The sequence below is a fragment of the Synchiropus splendidus genome, chromosome 19 (assembly GCF_027744825.2).
Source record: "Synchiropus splendidus isolate RoL2022-P1 chromosome 19, RoL_Sspl_1.0, whole genome shotgun sequence".
Classification (NCBI taxonomy): domain Eukaryota; kingdom Metazoa; phylum Chordata; class Actinopteri; order Syngnathiformes; family Callionymidae; genus Synchiropus; species Synchiropus splendidus.
Genome location: NC_071352.1, coordinates 10,706,022 through 10,727,082, shown reverse-complemented (window position 1 = coordinate 10,727,082; position 21,061 = coordinate 10,706,022). Strand labels below are relative to the sequence as shown.

The 21,061-nt window shown below is 41.3% G+C and overlaps 1 protein-coding gene across 1 annotated transcript in view; it reads left to right on the top strand.

The window, feature by feature from the left end:
• hs3st4 (heparan sulfate (glucosamine) 3-O-sulfotransferase 4) overlaps positions 1 to 17,603 on the top strand; it is a 92,859-nt gene extending 75,256 nt beyond the window's left edge. The window contains exon 2 of the mRNA XM_053850664.1: positions 15,969 to 17,603. Within this exon, the coding sequence (XP_053706639.1) occupies positions 15,969 to 16,623 (655 nt within the window). The 3' untranslated portion in view covers positions 16,624 to 17,603. The remainder of the gene's footprint in view (positions 1 to 15,968) is intronic.
• Positions 17,604 to 21,061: the final 3,458 nt, after the last annotated feature.

Sequence of the window (21,061 nt, the reverse complement as noted above, 5' to 3'; positions counted from 1 at the left end):
GTAGGATTGCTGACTCATTTATATGGGTGTTAGAGAGTGTGGCAGCGCTGCAGCAGAAAAAAAGTGAAACCGCATCATGTAAAATTATTTATTAATGTATTAATTATTTTTAACTTCCCCATATTTAATCAAATTTGATCTTTCCGACCGCCCCAAAATAGAACAGAGTCGCGACGACAACAGCGAAACAAACATCTCTGCAGATCAAGGTTTATTATCTGGTTTTATTCTATCTATAAACATTCGACACGTCTCTATTAAAGCTCTCCCTTTGGCAGCTGGGATTACACAAGTTAATCTGTATATCTGTAGAACATTATCCTGCATTTGTGATGTGCTTTCATCGCTTGCCGTGTCAAACTACCTCTGCTGGGAAGATTAAGGGCGTGTGCAGCGGTTTGCTGCTGGAAGTGCTCGAACACGCTGCTCGCAGGAGAGTCACACTGAGATCCATTCAAGGATTAGCTTCTCATATCGCCAGCAATCTTCCAGGTTGGAAAACCAGGTTGATGCTCGATGACTTGGTTCAGCCATTTCACAGCCGAGATGCCGTGCGACCATTTTTCCAGTGATGCAGTGCAGTCATGCGTTTATTTAGCTTCACACTCCCGAGGAATAATCCGGAACAGGTTAGAAGTTGTCTCTTCTAAGTCACTACTGTTCCCTGTTTGGAGATGAATCGTGAAATACATACAAAAACTCAAGTGCTTCATCTATCAATGGAGGAATTTAAGTTGTTGTTTAGTCTCTGACAGCACCATGAACCCACTCTATCTGAGGATAATCCTTCCACACTTGTGCAGGTATGAAACTCCAGGAGGGGAGAAATCCCACAGCGATTGAGGTGTTGGATTAAATCTCACGGTGATTAAATAACCAGCCATTATATGTCTGCAGCAAATTAATTTCCCTTGTGTCATGTCAAGCTGGGGAACAGTGTGTCTGTTGAGCCAACTGTGATATTAGCTGGAGATGAACCAGATTAAAAAATGAAACAGCTCAAAACTCCGCTCGGGTGTCTGCGTGAGAGCAGCCGGGCAGGTAATCTAGAACCTTACAAAAACATTCACATTATGCTGATTTTTTTTATTTTTTTTTATCTTTCGACATGGGAATGGTGCTCTGCGGAGGTCCCATTAAAATTGGTCCAAGATAAAAACAGAGAACACATAATTCGTTCATAAGTTCCCAGGAGTCTTCAGTGTGTGTTTATTGCTTAACATTTTTTAAATGAGTCGATAAAAAAAATGTACATAGCTGGGCCAAACGTAAATAAATAATAATAATAATAATAAAAACTCTCCACTTTTATTCGATTTAGCAAACAAGTACAGATTTAAATGAGCAATGTTAAAATCAAAACTCATTTCAAACAAACAAAATAGGATTGCTTCGATAGTCGCAGTCTCTCCCCAAGTCGCGTTCCCTTGCTCTCAAATAGCGACTGTTTTTGAGGACCTGTCCTGCTGTCATCGGTCGGTGACGTCACTCAGCACCATCTAAGATCGCCAAACCTGACTTTCCATGCAGAAAAGTTGGCAACTCTGCAGTGGATCTGTTCACTAGACTGGACCCAAGATCTGGAGGGAAAAATCTTCAATGCAAGGCATCAGTGATCACATTGGGATTCCCCTTATTCTCATTGCCATGGCGTAACATTGGGAAAGTGGACGTTTTCATTTTGACACATGGAGTACAAAAAGTTTTCCTCTGGAGGAATAACATTCAGTTGCTATATATGAACCCTTAGATAGCTCTCCTCCTTACTGACAGTGCCGTCACTACAACACAGGCCTGTTTGAGGGGCTTTAACTGACACATTTTTACATGTAAGGAGCCCACTCTCAGGCCCTTCCTAAGCCCAACCACCGGCTTTTGTTTTTCCACGACGTGCTGCCCACAGCACCAGGATGTGCCGCGTAAGGCTAGGAAAACCAAATGCGTCGACATGCAATGCAGACCGCTGCCTTCAGGGTCAGCATGGGACGCAAATGTCCACTTTCCCAAAATCAAAATCAATATATTACGACATGGGAGTGAGGATGTGTTGCCACCTGCGGGATTCGATAGAACTTCAGTCCGGGTTATAACATGTAGACATTTTTAACGCTGGAATTTTTCTTTTTCAAACGTTCACTTACACGTCCAAGTAGATGGAGCTAGGTGCATATTTTTGGATGACATTGACTAAATGGGTTAATACATAGTCATATACTTCATTTATCCCATAAAATACAGTCAGTAAATAAATCTGTTAATGCCACGAACTGTGTGCGTTCGTGTCGCAGCAACACGCTTAAGGCACTTGGAGCTGGTCCTAACCGACAGTTATATAGTCAACAAATAAATCCGCCATGGAAATAAGCTCAGCCTTTCTGTACGAGAGCGAGAGATGTAAATCTCGTAAACGATAGCGGTTCGTATGGCACATAAATTATCATGGCTTCCCCACCCTCTTACTCTCAGTAGACTGTCTGAATTGAGCAATCTCTGCCAGGCAAAGCACAATTTGGATTAGCAAAAGCCCTACTGATAGGTCAGCTTAGCCCGTAATGGAGCAGCTTAGGCCTTGTCTGCATGATTAGAACGTTTTGAGCATCCGATTTCCTCCCATCCAGATGTTAGCGAACAAACAGGCTGCCTCTGCCCTTTTTCCAAGCCAACCACACGTTCAGATCACAGGGACACGGAATGATCCATGGCTCTTAAACAGCAGCGCAGATTAATTCCCTCTGAATAAAAACCTCATCATAACTGTACCGCGAACATAATAACCCCATGATTTGTCGTAGCAGCTTGAAGCCATGTTGATACCTGGCGTGTCGGCCGCATTAAAACGGCTGTCAGTGTCTTGCTGGAATATATTATCTGTTTAAAAGATCAGGAAAACGAATGGCAAATTGATGCTAACATGGATTGTGAGCGCTTCGCTGGCGTTCTGCCTCGGCTTCCGTTTCGGCCTATTTTGAATCCATATGGCCCGACGTCAGCACATACACTCAGCAGATGTAAAGCAAAACATCATAAATCTCACATAGCTCATAAACTGCCGAAGCCATTAGCAACACACTCAAATGCCACATTGAAATAGCAGCGTAATGTTTTCTATGTGTATTCTTTCAATGAGGTGTTCCATCACAAACCAGCGGAAAGTTGAGCTTCTCCCAAACTTTTTTTTTTTTCAAACCAATCTTTAACATGAATGCACATGGTCTCTGGTAGGACACATTTATAAATCACTAACTCACTTCAGATTTTTTAAATTTATCAGTTTTTTACATCATATTAACCAAATATATTACACAGAGCAACACATATGAGTAAACTTGTCCTCTTTTCATTGGCGACTTCTGCTCAAAATAAGAGCAGCTCAGACACGATTTCAACGTCACATTTAAGTAGTTTAAGTAGTAACAATGTTGTGAACTCCTGCACTCTGCTTGGGTCCTTCATTGAAGAGTCATCTTCTGTGGAATGTAGCCAGCATGAGCTTCAGCTCCACGTCATTTGCTTCAATGAGCCACCTGAGAGAATGCCTGCTTTCAGCCTCGGTCTCTCTTTGTTTGAAAGCTTGAGTCCAAGTCAAGGCCCGGGGCCAAATCTGGCACGCCAAGTAATTTTATATGGACTACATGAGCTTCAAATGACTATAGTTCTCTTAATTTCAATAGTAATTTAGTACAGCACCACGGACCTCACAGAGGATTCCTGCTCTTTGTTATTGGTCAGAGACTCGGAGTAGAGCTTAGATGGGGCAGTAACAGAAACCCCATTGGAAGTACAAGAGCTTGGTTTAGGTTGAAAGACCAGTGCAGTGAGAATGTCATCAATGTCGACATATTATGATTGAGATTTCACGTTTTTGAACTGATAAAACATCTCCACCAGTCCAACAAACTGGTGTTCAACCCAGTTGTAGCAGATCAGAGGGGGGGTAGAAAACTGCCGAGCTCTGCACTTTCAGAAAAACCCACCACATGTTTAATGTGTTTTGACTCAAATATAGATTTTTTTTTTCTTTCCAGGTAATTCTCTTTAAACAAGTTCCCATCATTGACACCACTACTTACGTACCTCTGACCCCGTGTTGGCCTGTAGTCGCCCGCTATTGATCGCTCCTCAAACGGAGCGCCACTGTGGCCACTGACTATATTAATAACACAGGCTTGAATCTGAGGCGAAAGCCACACTCTCTATAATGAAACACAGGCATTTGCACATGGAAAGACAGCTCCGTTTCAAAAAAAAAAAAGGGTCAAACACAAGTCGTGCGGCTGATTAAGCTTCCGATGCCTTAGAAATAAAGAAGACTTATCAGTCAATTACAATTCCATCCTCTTATTAGTCCGTCATTGCTCATAATGTAATTACCTTCGATAATGGAGGACAAAGATGGGACTGGAGATGAAAGGGCCATTGTGTTAATGATCTAAAAGGATTAATCCTATGTGCAAAAATCAATCATTTTCAGATGCACATTTCAAACGCTCTTCTTTCAGTGTGATCCCAGATTGAAGCGGCTGGGTTTTTATTTTGCTCAGCCTTAGATCGTGATGGCAACAGTGCCATCGAAGAGCCATTCATCTCCAGAAGACGAGACATGCTTGTAAACAAGAGTGTGCTTCTCAAATTCTGCGGGCAATAACCGCGATACTTACTTGTCTTGAACAAGGACAGAGGCATTTCGACTGCTCCGATCTTGAGCCTTTCAGATCCACGTAAAATATGAAGTTCGATGTTCAACATTGCTTTGAATTTTGTTCTGAAGATTGGATACTATCGAGTGGACAATTGAGTGTCTTAATAGAGGGAAGAAACTAGAGTTGCAAGAGGAAGCCCACCCTAGAACAGTTATATTTTTGCCCTCTTATTGAAACTAGACATCTGATCAGTCTTTATTTCCATTTTGTAATATTCATTTCAAACATGGCCGCTTGAGAAAATGAGTTACCCGCCCCTGGCCTGGGCCACTCATTCAATCCCGAGAGACTGGGAACATTCAGATGGGAACATACATTCACACTCTAATGATGGTGCCCCTATAACCATAATCCGGAGTGCATGACTGTTATTAAGGATAGGGATGGATAATGGTCGGAAAATACAGAGCTTTGCTCTCGAGCTTAGCTCGCAGAGCAAGCGCATTTCTTCTCCTGCTCTTTAGCTTCTCCAACCAAACTCCTGAGCTATCGTTCCCTAACTCGTAACCCAGAACCCAATACACCAACATCAACTTGTGTTAAACACAGTCGCTATATTTGCTCTTTTCCGAAGCTATTGTTGCGCTATAAGGCAAACATTTAATAATACATGTTCAAAGCGAGAAAGAAGGTTGCAATTATTCACGCAGGAATAAACTAAATTGTCCATTCATTTTTAATAATATCTGATGTTGCTACACCCCCCTGCGTAAAAAGGAGCAAACACAGTTGTAGATCTCTTTTTTAAAAAAGTCAGTCTGATGTTTCGTTTTGCTAGAGTCAACAATTTTAGACTCAGCTGAGAAGTCATTTCCATTTACTCTTCCACTCCTACAGCAGGCATCAATATTTTATTGCGAGAAGTGAGGAGAGTCCGCTCGGCCCAGATGATCTGAAATGAATTCAGCCCGTGGCATATGCCATGATTGACATTTGAAATGACTTGGTGGTTTAAGGAAAGGTAAAAAGAAGAGTAAACAATATGAAAAATATACAAGTGTATACAAGTATATTAAGATTCAATAAATGTTTGCGGTGCAGCTGCTCCTCAACTAACTTTGAAAGTGTTATTCGTACAACACATTCTCGCACCTAGTGTGCAAAATATGTGTTATTTTCAAGTGGACTTCAGCCTCCCCGAGTTAACTTTCTGTGTTACATGACGTGTAGTTGACAAATTCGCATCGTCATGTCACCTTAGACAGCACATCACGTAAACAGAAAGACAGCGCTTTAGATGAGGGTAAAGTCAAAGGGAGCACTCCTAAAGGCTACGCTCAATATATACCAGCTCATATGATAGTTCAAATTCTTTGTGCATTGGTATTGCTGTCCACCAGGGGGAGCAGCCCACAGTCAAGAATTTATGACAACGCTAAACTCCAAAACAAACATAGCAACTGTGGAAAAAATATTGCTCGAGGAAACGGAGGCAGCATTGTTGGAGGCGGGGCTCAGTGAGGCTGTTAAACATAGTACAAACAGAGAATTTCCGCCATTGTTATGACTTCTTTGTGTCTCATTAGAGAGCAACACTGCCCCCCACTGTTTCCGGTGGTACTGCTCCGTTTGGTTCGTATCGTAAACTTTGCGAAAACGAACAGAAATACGGAAGAAATGAATCCGTCCATATCCAGATCCAAAATTTAAGACACAGTTTGATGAAACCTCATCGAGCCATCGCTAGTGGCTACTCATGTGAAGAGAGCGGGTCGACACACCATGTGTGTTTTGTTGCCAAAATTGAGGTACGTGACTGGTTTTCCTTTTGAACTTGTGCATCCACAAAACAGTGCAGCTTGTCGTAATGTTCTGGCTGGTTTCTGCTTCGACAGCTTAACCAAAGCGACTGTACAATCTCATACGTTTGGCACTTTTCCGCAACGTTCTGTAAAGCATCAGTTGTGCGTCAAATGCACAGTAGGTTGTAATGACTCCTTAATGCTCTAAATGATGCAAGTGTGTGTCACGCACAGACAGAGACTCACATGACAGTGATTCAACCGGAATGCCCGGCTACCATTTACATTAATAAAACCCCAAACGCTTCCTGCATTATTCACAAGTCTCCCTGCATTATTCATTTAGTGTTTTGGGATATTGTGCCCGTTTATGGATGTTTACCAGAGACTGCAATGTTGAAGTGTTTTGACACAAGCTCTGTTCTCCACTTTTGAGAAACATAATCATGACTCTTTGTCTTTTTTTTTTTTTGTTTTTTGAGCACAAAGTCAATTTATTTTTATCCTTAAACACCCTGACCATATGTTTGGAAAACAGCCTCCATGTAACCACATGATCATTTGCCACAACAGAACCATTATTGGGCGCTAAATGGAGGATAAATAGCAAATTTTGGTACTTAAAAAAAAGTCCAAATGGCAGTCCATTTCCTTCTCTTCCTGGTGGACTGTGAGTTACTCTAAATTCCACTCAAAGGGCAAAAAAAAACTGCTGAATCAAGCAGAGCACACGGAATATCGGAAGAAAGAAGTTTGTGCAGCCGCCTCCTGTGAAGGTGTCACACTGACCTCCGGCTCCAAAATGAATTGAAAGAAATGGCGGGGAAAAAAAGTGTTTGGTAATATCCTGGGAAATGTTCCGGCGACCTTCCTCCTGCTGCACATTAAATATCTGTAACATTATATGGAGAATGGGATAAATTATTTTGCTTTGCGGCGGCTGACAATGAAATTAGATCCAGCTGGTGTTTAATTTGGCATCTTTAATGAGCATTTTCATTCTATTCGCTGCTGATGGTGTTTACGGCCATATGGCCTTTCTCAGATGGAAAACAGTGGCGCTCTTTGCACCGACGTGTTTGTGTAACACCCTTCCTTCTTGTCCCGCTGTCTAACTATCTACAGTCAATTACGGCTAGATTAAACATCCAGTGGGCTACTTTTTTAGCTAGCAGTACGCTTTAATGATGGGATGTTTGAGACGCTTTAGGAAGTAAATCTATCATGGTCACTGTCACGATAATTGGTTCTGCTTTGCTGAACTGGATCTGCGACACATACTGGATGTAAATTTTCGCCCTTGATGGACTCAGGTGTGACAGCCAATTACAGCCATGTATTGCATTGTGTGTATCTCGACACTGCTTCTTTACGTTGCGTGGACTTCTGAGGACGCTAAAGGATTTGGCTGTAATTTCTCTTGTTCATGTCTAGACTAAAATGAACTTGTATTTTTTTCCCTTTCATCCTTTTATATACCATGTAATAACCACGTAGTAAACATGCCCCGCCTGTACGTGGCAATGTCGGGCTATTGCTGCAAGTGAAGAAGAAGTGACACAAATGTATCACTTACATTCAAGTTCTCAATTTTGGTTTTGAAAGAGAATTTTGCTCCCAATCGTTGGCATCTTGACGGGAATCTCTGTTAGATGAGCATTTGCATCTCAATATAATAGAAGCGATAATATTTCCAATCCGCACTATTGTCGTTCGTCGTGGAAGACAGCGCTATGATGTCATCGATTTCAAACAGTCGGTGGAAACTATGACTGACTCCATCTACGAGCGACACAGTCCTGAAGTTATGTCAAGTTGTATTATTAATACAGCCAGAATTAATGATAAAATACACTTACAAAAAAAGAAGTCTGCTTTCTTTCTTCTTATTTTGGGACCATAGAACTGGAGCACAACTTGTAACGTTGTGTCACTCCATTTTTTCATCACTCATGAAGATGTTTACGACGACCAAATATCCACAATTCCACCTCAAACGCAGTTTGTGTCTGAAGTTGTCACCAATGCTGCGTTGATCTTTTTTATACTTGAATATGTCCTTACATTTTACTCAGTTTGAGAAGTGAGATTGCGACTCACTGAGGCTATGAACGATCATATCATGTCAATATGGACACTATAGGTGGACAGAGTACTAAGTAATATATAAGGACAACCATGAAAGATAATTACTAAATTGATAAAGTCGTAGTAAGCAGTAAGTAGCCATTATGTGAGATTGTTATTCGTGTTTTCAGGTTGGTTCAGAATTTATTTTCAGATTTGGGAGTTAAAAAGTGAGAAAGAGAGAGAGAAACAAACAGCACTGGTGGAGACTTAAAAGCACCTTTCAACTGTTGGACGCGGCTGTTATCATTGTCTCACTGGACTCTACTGAAGCTCAACACAAACAAAAATCAGTTCCTCGTTCACTCTTTTGACTCATATTGACAACGGTTGGAGCTTTTATATATATATATATATATATATATATATATTATTTTTTTTTTTTTTATTCCCTCAAACATCTTTTCTCATTCCAGACCCAGTTTTCATGTTGCTTAGATCCAGATGGGATTTCAGCTTCGGAAGTCAGCGCTTTGATGGGTTATGTTCAGGGAGGAGAATCAGCCTTGGAAGCAGGACCATTTTTTTTAGGTGTCAAACTGAGAGGATGAGTTTGATCAGGACCAGTTTTTAAGAGAGATTTTGTCCTATTTGGATTTCATCTCTGCTATTGTTCCTGCTGCTTTGCACAAGGGAGTTTCTCATCCGTCAATTTCCATTTGTCTAGAAGCTTTTTCACGATTGCACTGACTTAAGTTTCACATCCTTGAATTTATAAAATGATAATTTTAAGTTTGGCTTGACCCGAAACATTTTTCACACCACTTTTTTGTTATTTATTTTTGTTTATTATTATTTGGCATAACCCTCAAGGTAATGGGGACTATCAATTTTTTGGATTTTTTTTTCACAAAATGTTTTTGTTTTGATGTAAATATATTTTTTTTTCCCGATACATTCACTTTTTTTTAATTCCTGGAAATTGACTCATCCTATTTCCAAATAACACTTCCAATATCTTGAATATAAAAACCAGCTTGCATTCAGAGCCACTTTTCGGAGCCTGTCCACGTGCAATTCTCACTGTATTTTACTCCGGATTTCATGTTCAAAGAATAATCCAAGTTGCAGTGACTTTAGTTTCACACCCTTGAATTTATGGAATGATAATTTCAAGTTTTGCTGGACCCAAAAACCTGAAAACATGTCGGAAATTCACATTTTTCACACAACTTTTTTGTTGTTGTTATTTTATTATTGTTTATTATTTTTTGGCATAACCCCTTAAGTAATGGTTAAACCCTTAAAGTTTTCTGGATTTTTTTTTTTCTCAAAATGTTTTTGCTTTCATGTAAATATTATTATATATATATTTTCCGATGCATTCACTTTTTTTAATTCCTGGAAATGGACTCATCCTATTTCCAAATAACACTTCCAATATCTTGAATATAAAAACCAGCTTGCATTCAGAGCCACTTTTCGGAGCCTGTCCACGTGCAATTCTCACTGTATTTTACTCCGGATTTCATGTTCAAAGAATAATCCAAGTTGCAGTGACTTTAGTTTCACACCCTTGAATTTATGGAATGATAATTTCAAGTTTTGCTGGACCCAAAAACCTGAAAACATGTCGGAAATTCACATTTTTCACACAACTTTTTTGTTGTTGTTATTTTATTATTGTTTATTATTTTTTGGCATAACCCCTAAAGTAATGGTTAAACTCTTAAAGTTTTCTGGATTTTTTTTTTTCTCAAAATGTTTTTGCTTTCATGTAAATATTATTATATATATATTTTCCGATGCATTCACTTTTTTTAATTCCTGGAAATGGACTCATCCTATTTCCAAATAACACTTCCAATATCTTGAATATAAAAACCAGCTTGCATTCAGAGCCACTTTTCGGAGCCTGTCCACGTGCAATTCTCACTGTATTTTACTCCGGATTTCATGTTCAAAGAATAATCCACGGTTGGACCTCAGGAGTAATAGTGCCATCAGTGATTCACAGAATTGGTTTTCCATGACTGCTCCGCTCTGACCTGACGGTAGAATACTAAGATGATCCGGAGGTGTCGGAGCATTTCCTTTGACTCCTAGCAGCTGGATTCTATGCGTCCCATTATCAACACCACCTGAGAAACCTGTCGAAGTCCATCCACTGTTTTTTTAAGTTATGTTGCGCAGAGACACGGGGTTCGGCCTGTCAAATGTAATGAAGCAGCTAAACAAATGATTCCACCTGAAGGATAATGAGAATCTAACAACAAGGAGAGCCTGTGGTGGGAATCAATGAGTGAAGGGGAATAAAGTCTGTTAATTGGAGAGGATGTGGAGAGGAGAAGGTGCGAATGAGGAGAGTCAAGGTGAGGTCATCCTTCCAAGACGTCTCTCTGAGGTGGAGGGAACTTTGAGTCAGCTAAATTGGCGTGTGCTCCAAATGAAAGCTGAAAAAAACAAAACAAAAAAACAAAAGCTACTGGGTAGTAATGCCGCTCCATTGTTCGGGAGCTCCCCTGACATGTTGTCCGAAAGGATTACATAACAATGGGTCGCCCGGGGGATTATATTTTTACCTCGGCTTAGAAGGAAGCGCATCACAAATTTTCATTTCACACACCAAATATAACACGGATCAATATGAATGTGATAATCGTGGATTTGTCACTGAAATAGCAGCATTCTCCTCGCCTCCACCCCCCTCCCCGACCGCCGATGCTGAAGTGTGCACTTGTCACAACACACCTCCCTCTTCTCAACAATACAGGCCTGTGGGCTCCAACACGCACTGAAACATGATTCATAACTTTTTTTTTTTTTTCCTCATTCAACCCAATATAATTGTTCTTTGTGTGGCTGGACGCGAACGTGCCACTCATGGCATTATTCACCACAAATTGGCCGCACAATATCTCACTTTAAATGTCCTGGCTGACTGTTATTGATGAATGGCCGCCCGCGCCTGCTGGAAACAAACACGTACATGGAATCATTGTTTTCTACTTATTTGTTGATTGCGACAAACTTTCGTTTTGCTTGTCCGGTAAAGAACTGAATCCTGATAAATGTCCCTTCTGCACCTCGAAATTTGTGTGGTTCAATTGATGGTATAAAGATCTCGACCCCTGTCAACCAAACTTGCTGTCACAAGACTATATCCAGTCAACTTTGATCGTGTTTGACATGACATGGACGACACTGTGTGGAATTATACGCTGCAGCAACGCTCTAATACGACAGAGGAGCTTTTATTCCCTATGCTTTTATTTAGCCAACTCTATGGGGAGAGTTGAAAAAATGGAAATGCTAATAAGCACGCTTCCGCACTTCATCATATCCGAGAATATTTCCTGGATTCTTGCTTGACAGGGAGCTCCTTGGCGTCGTGGTGTGTCGCACATCACTTTGAGGAAGTAATGAGGACTACTTCCTGTGTTGGAAAATGTGATAAAGTTTGAATAATAAATCAATTGAGAACAGGGTGCAGTATCTGCTTTAGCGAAAAGAAAGGGAAGCAACAGAAAATGCGGCTTCAATGCTGCGTGACTCAAGAGTATGTAGTTGGATTAGAGTTCTGGCAGTTGAGCAAACATTATTGAGACCTTCCCATGTCAGAGTGGACCCTTACATTTTAAATTCAAACACCTCAAAAGACTTGCAAAGAAACTCCTCTGCAGTTGCTGAAGACTGACGCATTAAATGGCTACCAAGTTCACTTTGCCTTTTCAAGTACCTTAAATATCCAAGTTGAAATTTTAAGATGAATATGTCTGCCCAAGATTAAAAACAATTATATTAAAAAAATATATTAATATATATATATATATATATATATATATATATATATATATGTCTGTCTGTGGGCACCAGCCCCAGAACGGATCTGGCAGACGGACGTCTGACGCAGAGTCCGACTGTCATATTTCGGGCCAGTTCTGGATCCGGAAGTACCCTGGGATCCATTCCAGGTGTGGCCCCTTTGTAAAACGGCATGTAGACCAGAGCACGGACTACATCCATCCCACATCCGAGCCATATACATTTCGCTCTGTACTTCTTTGTCTTAGTAGTGTACATGAATATCCATGGTCACTCCACTTCTTTTCTCCGGTACTTCCTTGTCTAACATTCTATATGTTGCCTGTGTTACCATCTGATTATGACCTCCAGTACTTTGACTCTAAGCGTTTGGAGCGTTGAAAACCTGGCCGTCTCCAACTCCCTTTCGCCACCACTTCTTGTCTTTGTGTCGGAGATCAATTAATGCTCTGAGTTAAGTCTTACTAATTTAAAATTCTTAATAAGGTTGAGGTTCTTTCTTATTTTTTTGTTTCAGAAAGATCATTCCTTTTGCGATGTGGAGCTCTGAAGCAATGACTCCTTACTTTCATGCTCATCCCCGTCCTATTTTTAGGAAGACATCCGTGTTTGCAACTCAAGTTCCTCTCCTCGTCGACTCATTTGCATAATCCGTATCTACAGACAAACAATTTTACCTGCAACACAGTTCAAGGATCAAGGAAAGTTACTTGCTGCTGCCGCTGCAAAACACATTTCTCCACACTCCTCTCTGGTATTTAAATAAAGCCTTGGACAAGTATTTGAACTGGGAGAAATTAAGCGTGCGACATCGGCAGTCGGAGGCAGTAAACAGCAGATGGTAAGCAGGGCCTCTTTAGTGATATGGATTTTATTTACCTACCCACCTGAATGACCTGCGTGGAGCTCAGCAGCTGATGCAGAGCAAAGGAAGCGAGAGTGAACTGTTTGCTCTTGTTTACTCCAGTTCCGCTACACTGCAAGGCCAGAGGAGTCATTTACCATGCGCGGAGAAATTAGCTTGTTTATCTGCGTTTCGATATCCGTCCCCGCCTGGCATGCGTTCATGATCCATGACTGATTCTTATTGGGAACAGAGCTCGGTTGAAATAACCACTTGCATTGCTGTATAATTAAATACATTGTGGTAAGTGTTAAGGACAATATATCGCTTTCCAACCTTGAGCTATTGGTCATGCTCCGAAACATTCGCAGCGTATTACCTGAAAGATTCAGCACCTGGTGTCAGTGGCGTAGGAAATCGGTTGTTTCAAGGTGATTCGTCGTAGCGTATTTGAGCTTCTTCCTTTTTTATGACCACCGCACGAGGCGTTGATGCCCCCTCGGACTCCACTTTGAAGTTGAGTTACTTGGAGGTGAAGTCCTTGAAAGGTTAGAAAAATCTTTAACCATTCATTAGTGCAGAAAGTGATGGGCTGTAATGGAAACTAATACCCTTTTTGGTCACCATTCTATCTCTAGATATGTTTAATATCCCATTACAGGCTCTGAAGTAACCACAGTTCTATACTGTCAAGAGGCAAACATAATCCAGAGGGAAATTACCCATCAGGAAGGCAATACTGTTACTGAGATGCAATTACCAGGCCACTTGTGAGATTTTCAGCCTGGCGTCCGTGCGCACGCGCGCGTGTGTGCGAGAGGGTGGTCGATACGTGTAGAACGGCTCTTATGTTTTGCAGGGTAAATTGGATTCCTTGCTGGAGAACAGTTCATTTCGAATATGTCCAACATGTAAATGATTGATGTGACTATTGTTGCAACTATTGTGGAGGATGAGGCACAATGAGAAAAACTACAAAACATGGATACAAATATTTCATCAGGAACTGGCTTCTGAAGAATTCAAGCATTCTCTGGCTTTTTATACATTCATTTTTCACAGGGAAACGTCATTGAAGTGAGCATAACGCAGTCAGGATGTGTTTCGTTCCTTAGCTTCAGAGCTCGTATCGGTGGCTCTGGGATAAATAGCGTGTCTTGCTGAGGATTTAATGTACCGATTTAGCAGTGAATCACGTAGCCTACAAACAAAGGGAACAGCACGGACTGCAATGAGCATTAGTGTAAACATTGATAAGGATTTGCCGGAGGCCACTGTTACGCTTTATTATTGATGCTGAAATAGAAACAGTAGACTTTCCTGCACGTGATTCACTCGCCTTTGTGCTGCCAGCTTGCCAAACTGTGTGCAGATTAGTTTGAAACAAATTCCGCCACGATGGTAGTTAGTTTAGTTTTATCAACGTCTCTGTTAATTGAAAATGTCATTGTCACCTCATCCACACCAAAACCCAATTTAATGGATCAGCTCACGCATTTTTGTGACATGATATCTCTATTTGAGCCTCCATAACACAACCAGCAGCCTACATGTGAGAGGCTCTGACTTGTTTTGTTGCCTTCGAATGAGGTTTATATGAAGCTGTGTAACGGCACTGAAGAATCAATCCTTGAAGTGAGTGGGATGATTCCAGCAGCTGCTCTTAGCGCCGACGAATGGCGGCCAATTTCAACACCCTTCCTTAAGTCCCAGTTCTCAAGGAGGGCATGCTTGAAGAATACGAAATGATTCGCAATTGTAACACATTTTAACATTTTTCCTGTTCTTCTTCTTCTTGTCAAATATTTCTTGAATACATTTTACTCGTCCGTTTATTTTATTTTGTCCGGTGTTGCAAATAGCGACACCAAGGCAAACACAATGTGATGTTTCAACCCAGAAGCCCCATCACGTTTTTTTTTTTATTTGCATTTATATTTTAAACTTTAATATTTCTTCGTTAAACTTTATTCATTTTTTATTAATGTTATTGGTTTTTTTTGCCATTTCAGTTAAAAGTGATGACTGTACAAACCGACTATGTGTTGAGCATGAAACACAATAATTATTTATTCACAACAACCCCAAGCGCATGACAAGTCACATGACGCAACACATGTTGGTCAGACATCACCTGATTAACTAAAAATATTCAACACGGCGACTCCTCATTTTGGAATTTGGAGAGCACCTTCCTAAATAGTCAAATTACATTGACATAAACAGGAATGATAAATGATGTATATATGAATGACGCAAGCTGCGCTGTCGCTTTTGACAGGATACAGCAACACATAACATCCAGGAGAAAGTGGTGCCAGTGGAGTTCAAATTCAATGACCAGCCAGCGTTCCTCAGCGTCCGCCGACCCGCTCTCATGACAGCCATGTAAAGTCAAAACCAAACCCGAGACTGTGAGCCATGCATGCATAATAAGTGTATGACAAAACAATACCCCAGGCACCCGGTATTAATGATATGCGGCGAACTCATTATTAAAGTTCCAAAACAGCTCCTGGAGTAACACAGATGGAGTCAATTAAGCAATGAGAATACTCGCTTGCCTGCCGTTTCATCTTCCTTCTTTTATCTCCCGCGTATTGCTCCATGGATGCAATTAGCTGTGTTTTTCTTCTTGCGACATAATGTGCAGTGATAATATTCCTTATTTTCTCATGTAATTTTAAATAATTCTCTGCTTAATAAATTTGCTCTGTGAGTGTCCTTGGTGTTTTTGTTGCCGCGCATGAGGTGCTGGAGCTGAAATCTCTCTGCTGTTTGTGTTCGCAGGGAGCTGATGCCGTCGACGCTGGAGGGCCAGATCACCATGGAGAAGACACCCAGCTACTTTGTGACTAACCATGCCCCCAAGCGCATCCACTCCATGGCCAGGGACATCAAGCTTATTATTGTGGTGCGGAACCCTGTCACAAGAGCCATTTCAGACTACACTCAGACTTTATCCAAGAAACCAGAGATTCCCACTTTCGAGGTTCTTGCCTTTAAGAATCGAACGCTTGGTCTTATAGACGCCTCATGGAGCGCGCTGCGGATTGGGATATACGCGCTCCACCTGGAGACCTGGATGCAGTACTTCCCTCTCTCTCAAATGCACTTTGTTAGCGGGGAGCGATTGATCGTGGATCCAGCGGGCGAAATGGCCAAAGTACAGGACTTCTTAGGACTGAAACGGATTGTTACAGACAAACACTTTTACTTCAACAAGACGAAAGGGTTTCCGTGTCTGAAGAAGCCGGAGGACAGCAGCACCCCGAGGTGCCTGGGCAAGTCGAAAGGGAGAACTCACCCTAAAATTGAGCCGGATGTGATACGGCGGCTGCACAAGTTCTACAAACCCTTTAACATGATGTTTTACCAAATGACCGGACAGAATTTTAATTGGGAGCTGGAGGAGGATACAGAAATTCGCGGCTCGAGGGACTAGCAGGCATGGCACGAGTTCAGCCACACCACCAGCCTTCTCAGTCAAACATTTCGCTTTCCTGTTCCAAGACTGCGGGAGCGCATCAATCAAATCACGGCTGTCTTTGCAGTGTTTGTATCCATAGGCAAGAGTTTACTGACATACTTTCCCTCCCCCCCCGCGCCACCACACCCCCAAAAATACTAATATTGTTGATGATGGCAAGTCATTATTGTACATATGAAACATAAAATATATTTATATTTGTCAAAAGAAGATGATTTATTCTTGTTTTTGTTTGTTTCCAAAGCACAAAGCTGACACACATGTTGACCGTGGCGGTGCATGCGATGAGTTAAGTGTCCTTACCTCATGAGCCTGAAGGGTAAACTCTGCCTGTCTCCCTTTAGTTTCCTTGCAGTTTGTTGCCCTCACACCCACTCACCAGCACCCAGAAGATGAAAACGATTCTATTTCAATGGTTTAGGTCATGACGCGCTGTGTATTATTTCTTTCAATGCTGTCCTGCTGCTGAAAAGGAGAGAGATGAAGAAAAAAAAATGGTACAATGAAATCCTCTTCTTGTTCATTTATATGGTTTCCAATGCTTCACCTTTGACCTTTATGGTCTGCGTCGCCGTTTCTTATTTTAATTTACGATGGCTTTTGAAAAAATAAATTATTTACCGAAAGTGCTTCAGAGGGGATTATGTGTCCAAATATTCACAGGCCTTTATCTAGGAATTCTGTTGGGTGCAGTGTTTACAGAATCTTTTCCCCATTTAAGTACATTCCACAGTGGTCAACAAGGTTCCTGATAATACAGACCACTCTCTTCCTGTGTGACCTAGACTGGGTTGATCCTCAGAACTGTTATTGATCAGCACATTCTCACTCTCAAGGCATCAGATAACAATTTCCAAGTGACTTTTGCATCCTGTGTTGAAACAGAAATCAGCCTTCAGTGTTGCATGTTGCTGTATTAGACTTTCAGTGCAAGAATGTTGGACATATGAGCGACATATCCTGGTGCTGAGGGTCGTGTAAAATAGAGAGAAAGTTGGGGCTAGGATTCGTTCTGTATGCTTTGTTTATTAAGCGCCTCAAATGCATTTCAGTCATGTGGTGACTTCTACAGCACCGTCATGCAGAGGAGACACATAAGGTGACACATAAGAGACATCCGTCAAAATAGTAACAGGCCTCAACATGCCACATAGAATGATAACATCAGACGCAAAAGTCACTAATAAAAGTCACAAATAGTTGCTATTTGGAGTGAGAATGGCTTGAAACTCCTGAACCAAAGGTTGCTTCTCATATACCTGTGTGACTTCCCTCCACCATACGAAGGAGTTGTGACTGTAGTGACCATTAGAAAAAGTCAATGGGACTAAGAAAGAACCAGAGGCACAAGAGCGATCCAGTGAGTGGAACCTGTTGAATTGGTGTGTGCAGCTGCCCATCCCTTAAGTGCACGTCAAACTAAGACTACAGACTGGAATCCCGAGGTAAGAGGAAGGTAGTACATGCTCACTCCTAATGCGTCAAATAGTGACTTTTTTGTCCCAACACCTTGACCTTCACCTTCTGCCTTCCGCAGTGTATCCTGACAGCGTGGGCAGTGTGTCACGTAAAAGAATGAACGAAGTTGGGGTTAGGTTTAAGTCATGAGCTGACGTTCCTCTCGCTCTAAATAATCACTTGTGTGGCTTGGTATATGGCGATGGCTGTTCATGACATTATGACACATGGAGGGGGCCACATTGTTTATATATAGTAAAAGTAAAATGTCTAACTTTGCAAAAGTCAACTTAAAAAAAGTTGCGGTGGCAGACATTCACTCCACTTTTAAAATTTTTTTTTTTAAGTGGCACCCCTTCAAGTTGGAGTGAAGTGCATCATTCAGACAAGAAAACAGCATATGAAAAGTGATATGAATCTGAGAACACTTCATAATAAAACACTAGGAGTCGATGTTATTTGCATTTTACTGTGAACAAGCATCTGTCTGTCTGTCCAGCTGTGCATTCTTTCACTCATCCATGTTGCTATGAGCTAACAGGTTGTCAAAGCAACGTGTTTTCACGTGGTTCTACTTTTGGTTCTTTGTTTGAGCTAGTTTAATTCCAGCTTTTTTTTAATTCAGGTTTATTAAATTCAGACTTTTTTTTATCAAAGCATGTTTAATCCTGGCTTGATTGATTCAGTTTCATTTAATTCAGGCTTGTTCAATTCAGGCTTTAATTCAGTCAGGTTAGGATGACGCATATGAGTGGAATTGTGAGCTGATGTGATGGTTGGACGATACAATCCAGAGTTCCCAGCCACAGTAATGTGGATGCTGCCGTCGTACGCCAAACTGCTAATTCTGTTTTCTGCTTCACATTAATTTGCAGGCATATTCAATACAAGAGCTGACTGCTCCTCAATAATTGGACTGTTTCAATGCACAGCTCGGCATTAGCATACTGATGACCAAGCACCTAAATGAGGTGCAGTATCAGCCAAAAGGCACTCGAAACAATGGCTAAGTCCTGCAGCCCGTAATTGTTTTCCTTCTTGTCACGGCGACGCACGTCAGCGAGGATGATGAAGAGCAACACGGAGAAGTTGTGCTAACAAACATCTGCTGCCACACCTTCTTCTGTTGCCGGAGATTAATGGCGTGTTAAATAAGCCGCCGCTGTTATAAACAATGTCAATGTCACAGAGAATCTGATGTCAAGGTAAAAGCAAAAACACTGTTACATGCGTGTCGCGGCGAATCAGCCCGCCGTCGCTGTATGTGCTTGACTCAAGTGAGCAGATGTCTGTGAGGGTGAGGATGTCACTTGGGCTACGAGTTTCGGTCATTAGTCTTCACTCCTCTCCAGGTTTTGTGGAAAATAATGAGGTTCTGTTGTGTATTGCATATTCAAGGAATTATTATAGACCGCCAAGTTAAGGTTTACCAAATTCTTAGGTAACAAAGGAGCACATTTGTTGCTTCAGTTTGTTATTCCGTTGGACTTACTGGAGTTTTCTTTTTTCTTTCATTCTTCACCTTCACCTTCACCTTCTTCTGCCGCTTATCCGGGGTCAGATCGCGGAGGCAGCATTCGGAGCAAGGAAGCCCAGGCCAGACCGGAGACATCATCTCTCCAGCGAGTCCTGGGTCTTCCCCGGGGTCTCCTCCCGGTAGGACATGCCCGGAACACCTCCCCAGGGAGGCGTCCAGGGGGCATCCGGATCAGATGCCCGAGCCACCTCAGCTGGTTCCTCTGGATGTGGAGGAGCAGCGGCTCCACCCCGAGCTCCTCCCGGATGACCGAACTCCTCACCCTATCTCTAAGGGTGCGCCCAGCCACCCTGCGGAGGAAACTTCTTTCATTCTATTTATTTATAATTTTAAATAAACTGTTTTTTTTTAATGATTTTCTTTATATATTTGCAAATGAACCTGTGGCGCTCATCAATTAACCAGTATGTTTCTGGACTAGGAGAAGAAATCATCAATTTGACAAGCACAGGGAGAAAATACTCCACGCTTAAAGTTCAAGATTTCACCAAAAACCTGGGGTTGCATCAAGCTGGAGTCCAACCAGGGAATTTCAATAATTCAAATTATTTTCTGAAAAGTTCTTGGGAAAATCTCACTTCACAAACACCATACACATCAAAATAAATAAAAATAAAAAGATACGAATTGGGTGACTTTAATTCATATTGTAAAACATACAGGTTTTACAAGCATTTTTTTGTTACTATGGCAACAGGTTTATGGCAGATATTCTCCAGACAAAGGTAATGATATGCATGTCTAAGTATGATTGTTTGATATGCATGCTAATACGCATTTGACAAAATACATACAGTGTTTTATTAATTTTTAAATGGGCTTTTATCAGTCATTATTACCTTTTCAACATTATGTTGCCATGAGATTTGGAAATTTAAAAGTGCCATAATTCAGGCGCTGAAGTGGAAATAAATATGTAAATAAAACGAAAAATAAAAATAACTGCCCAGATATTCACTTCTATTTTAATAGACGAAATTATTAGCATGTTTTGCATTTAATGCCAATGATCATAGTAAGTATGAAAAAAAAAAATCATAAACTGTGTCTTTTTGCAGATTTGCAGAAGAATGTATCCACTGAAACATGATCACTGGTGGTGGAGCAGTGCTGGGAATCGGTTTAGTTGTCCGTCATCTTCACAGACCATATGCATATCTTTCATATGAAAAGGAAGCTTGTGAAGCTCGGCCAAATCTCTGCTGTGGGACCCAAAAACAAGCAACTACATAGGCGGCAGAATCACATTCATAACAGACAATATTCAAAAATACCTCAGGGACGTCACCTGTGGCTATGAAGTATTGCAATATTACCTGCCTGATACAGCACACATGTCTGCGGTTATTGCTTGGAAGGAGGCGGAAACTCAATTTAAAGCCAGATTTAAAACGCTGT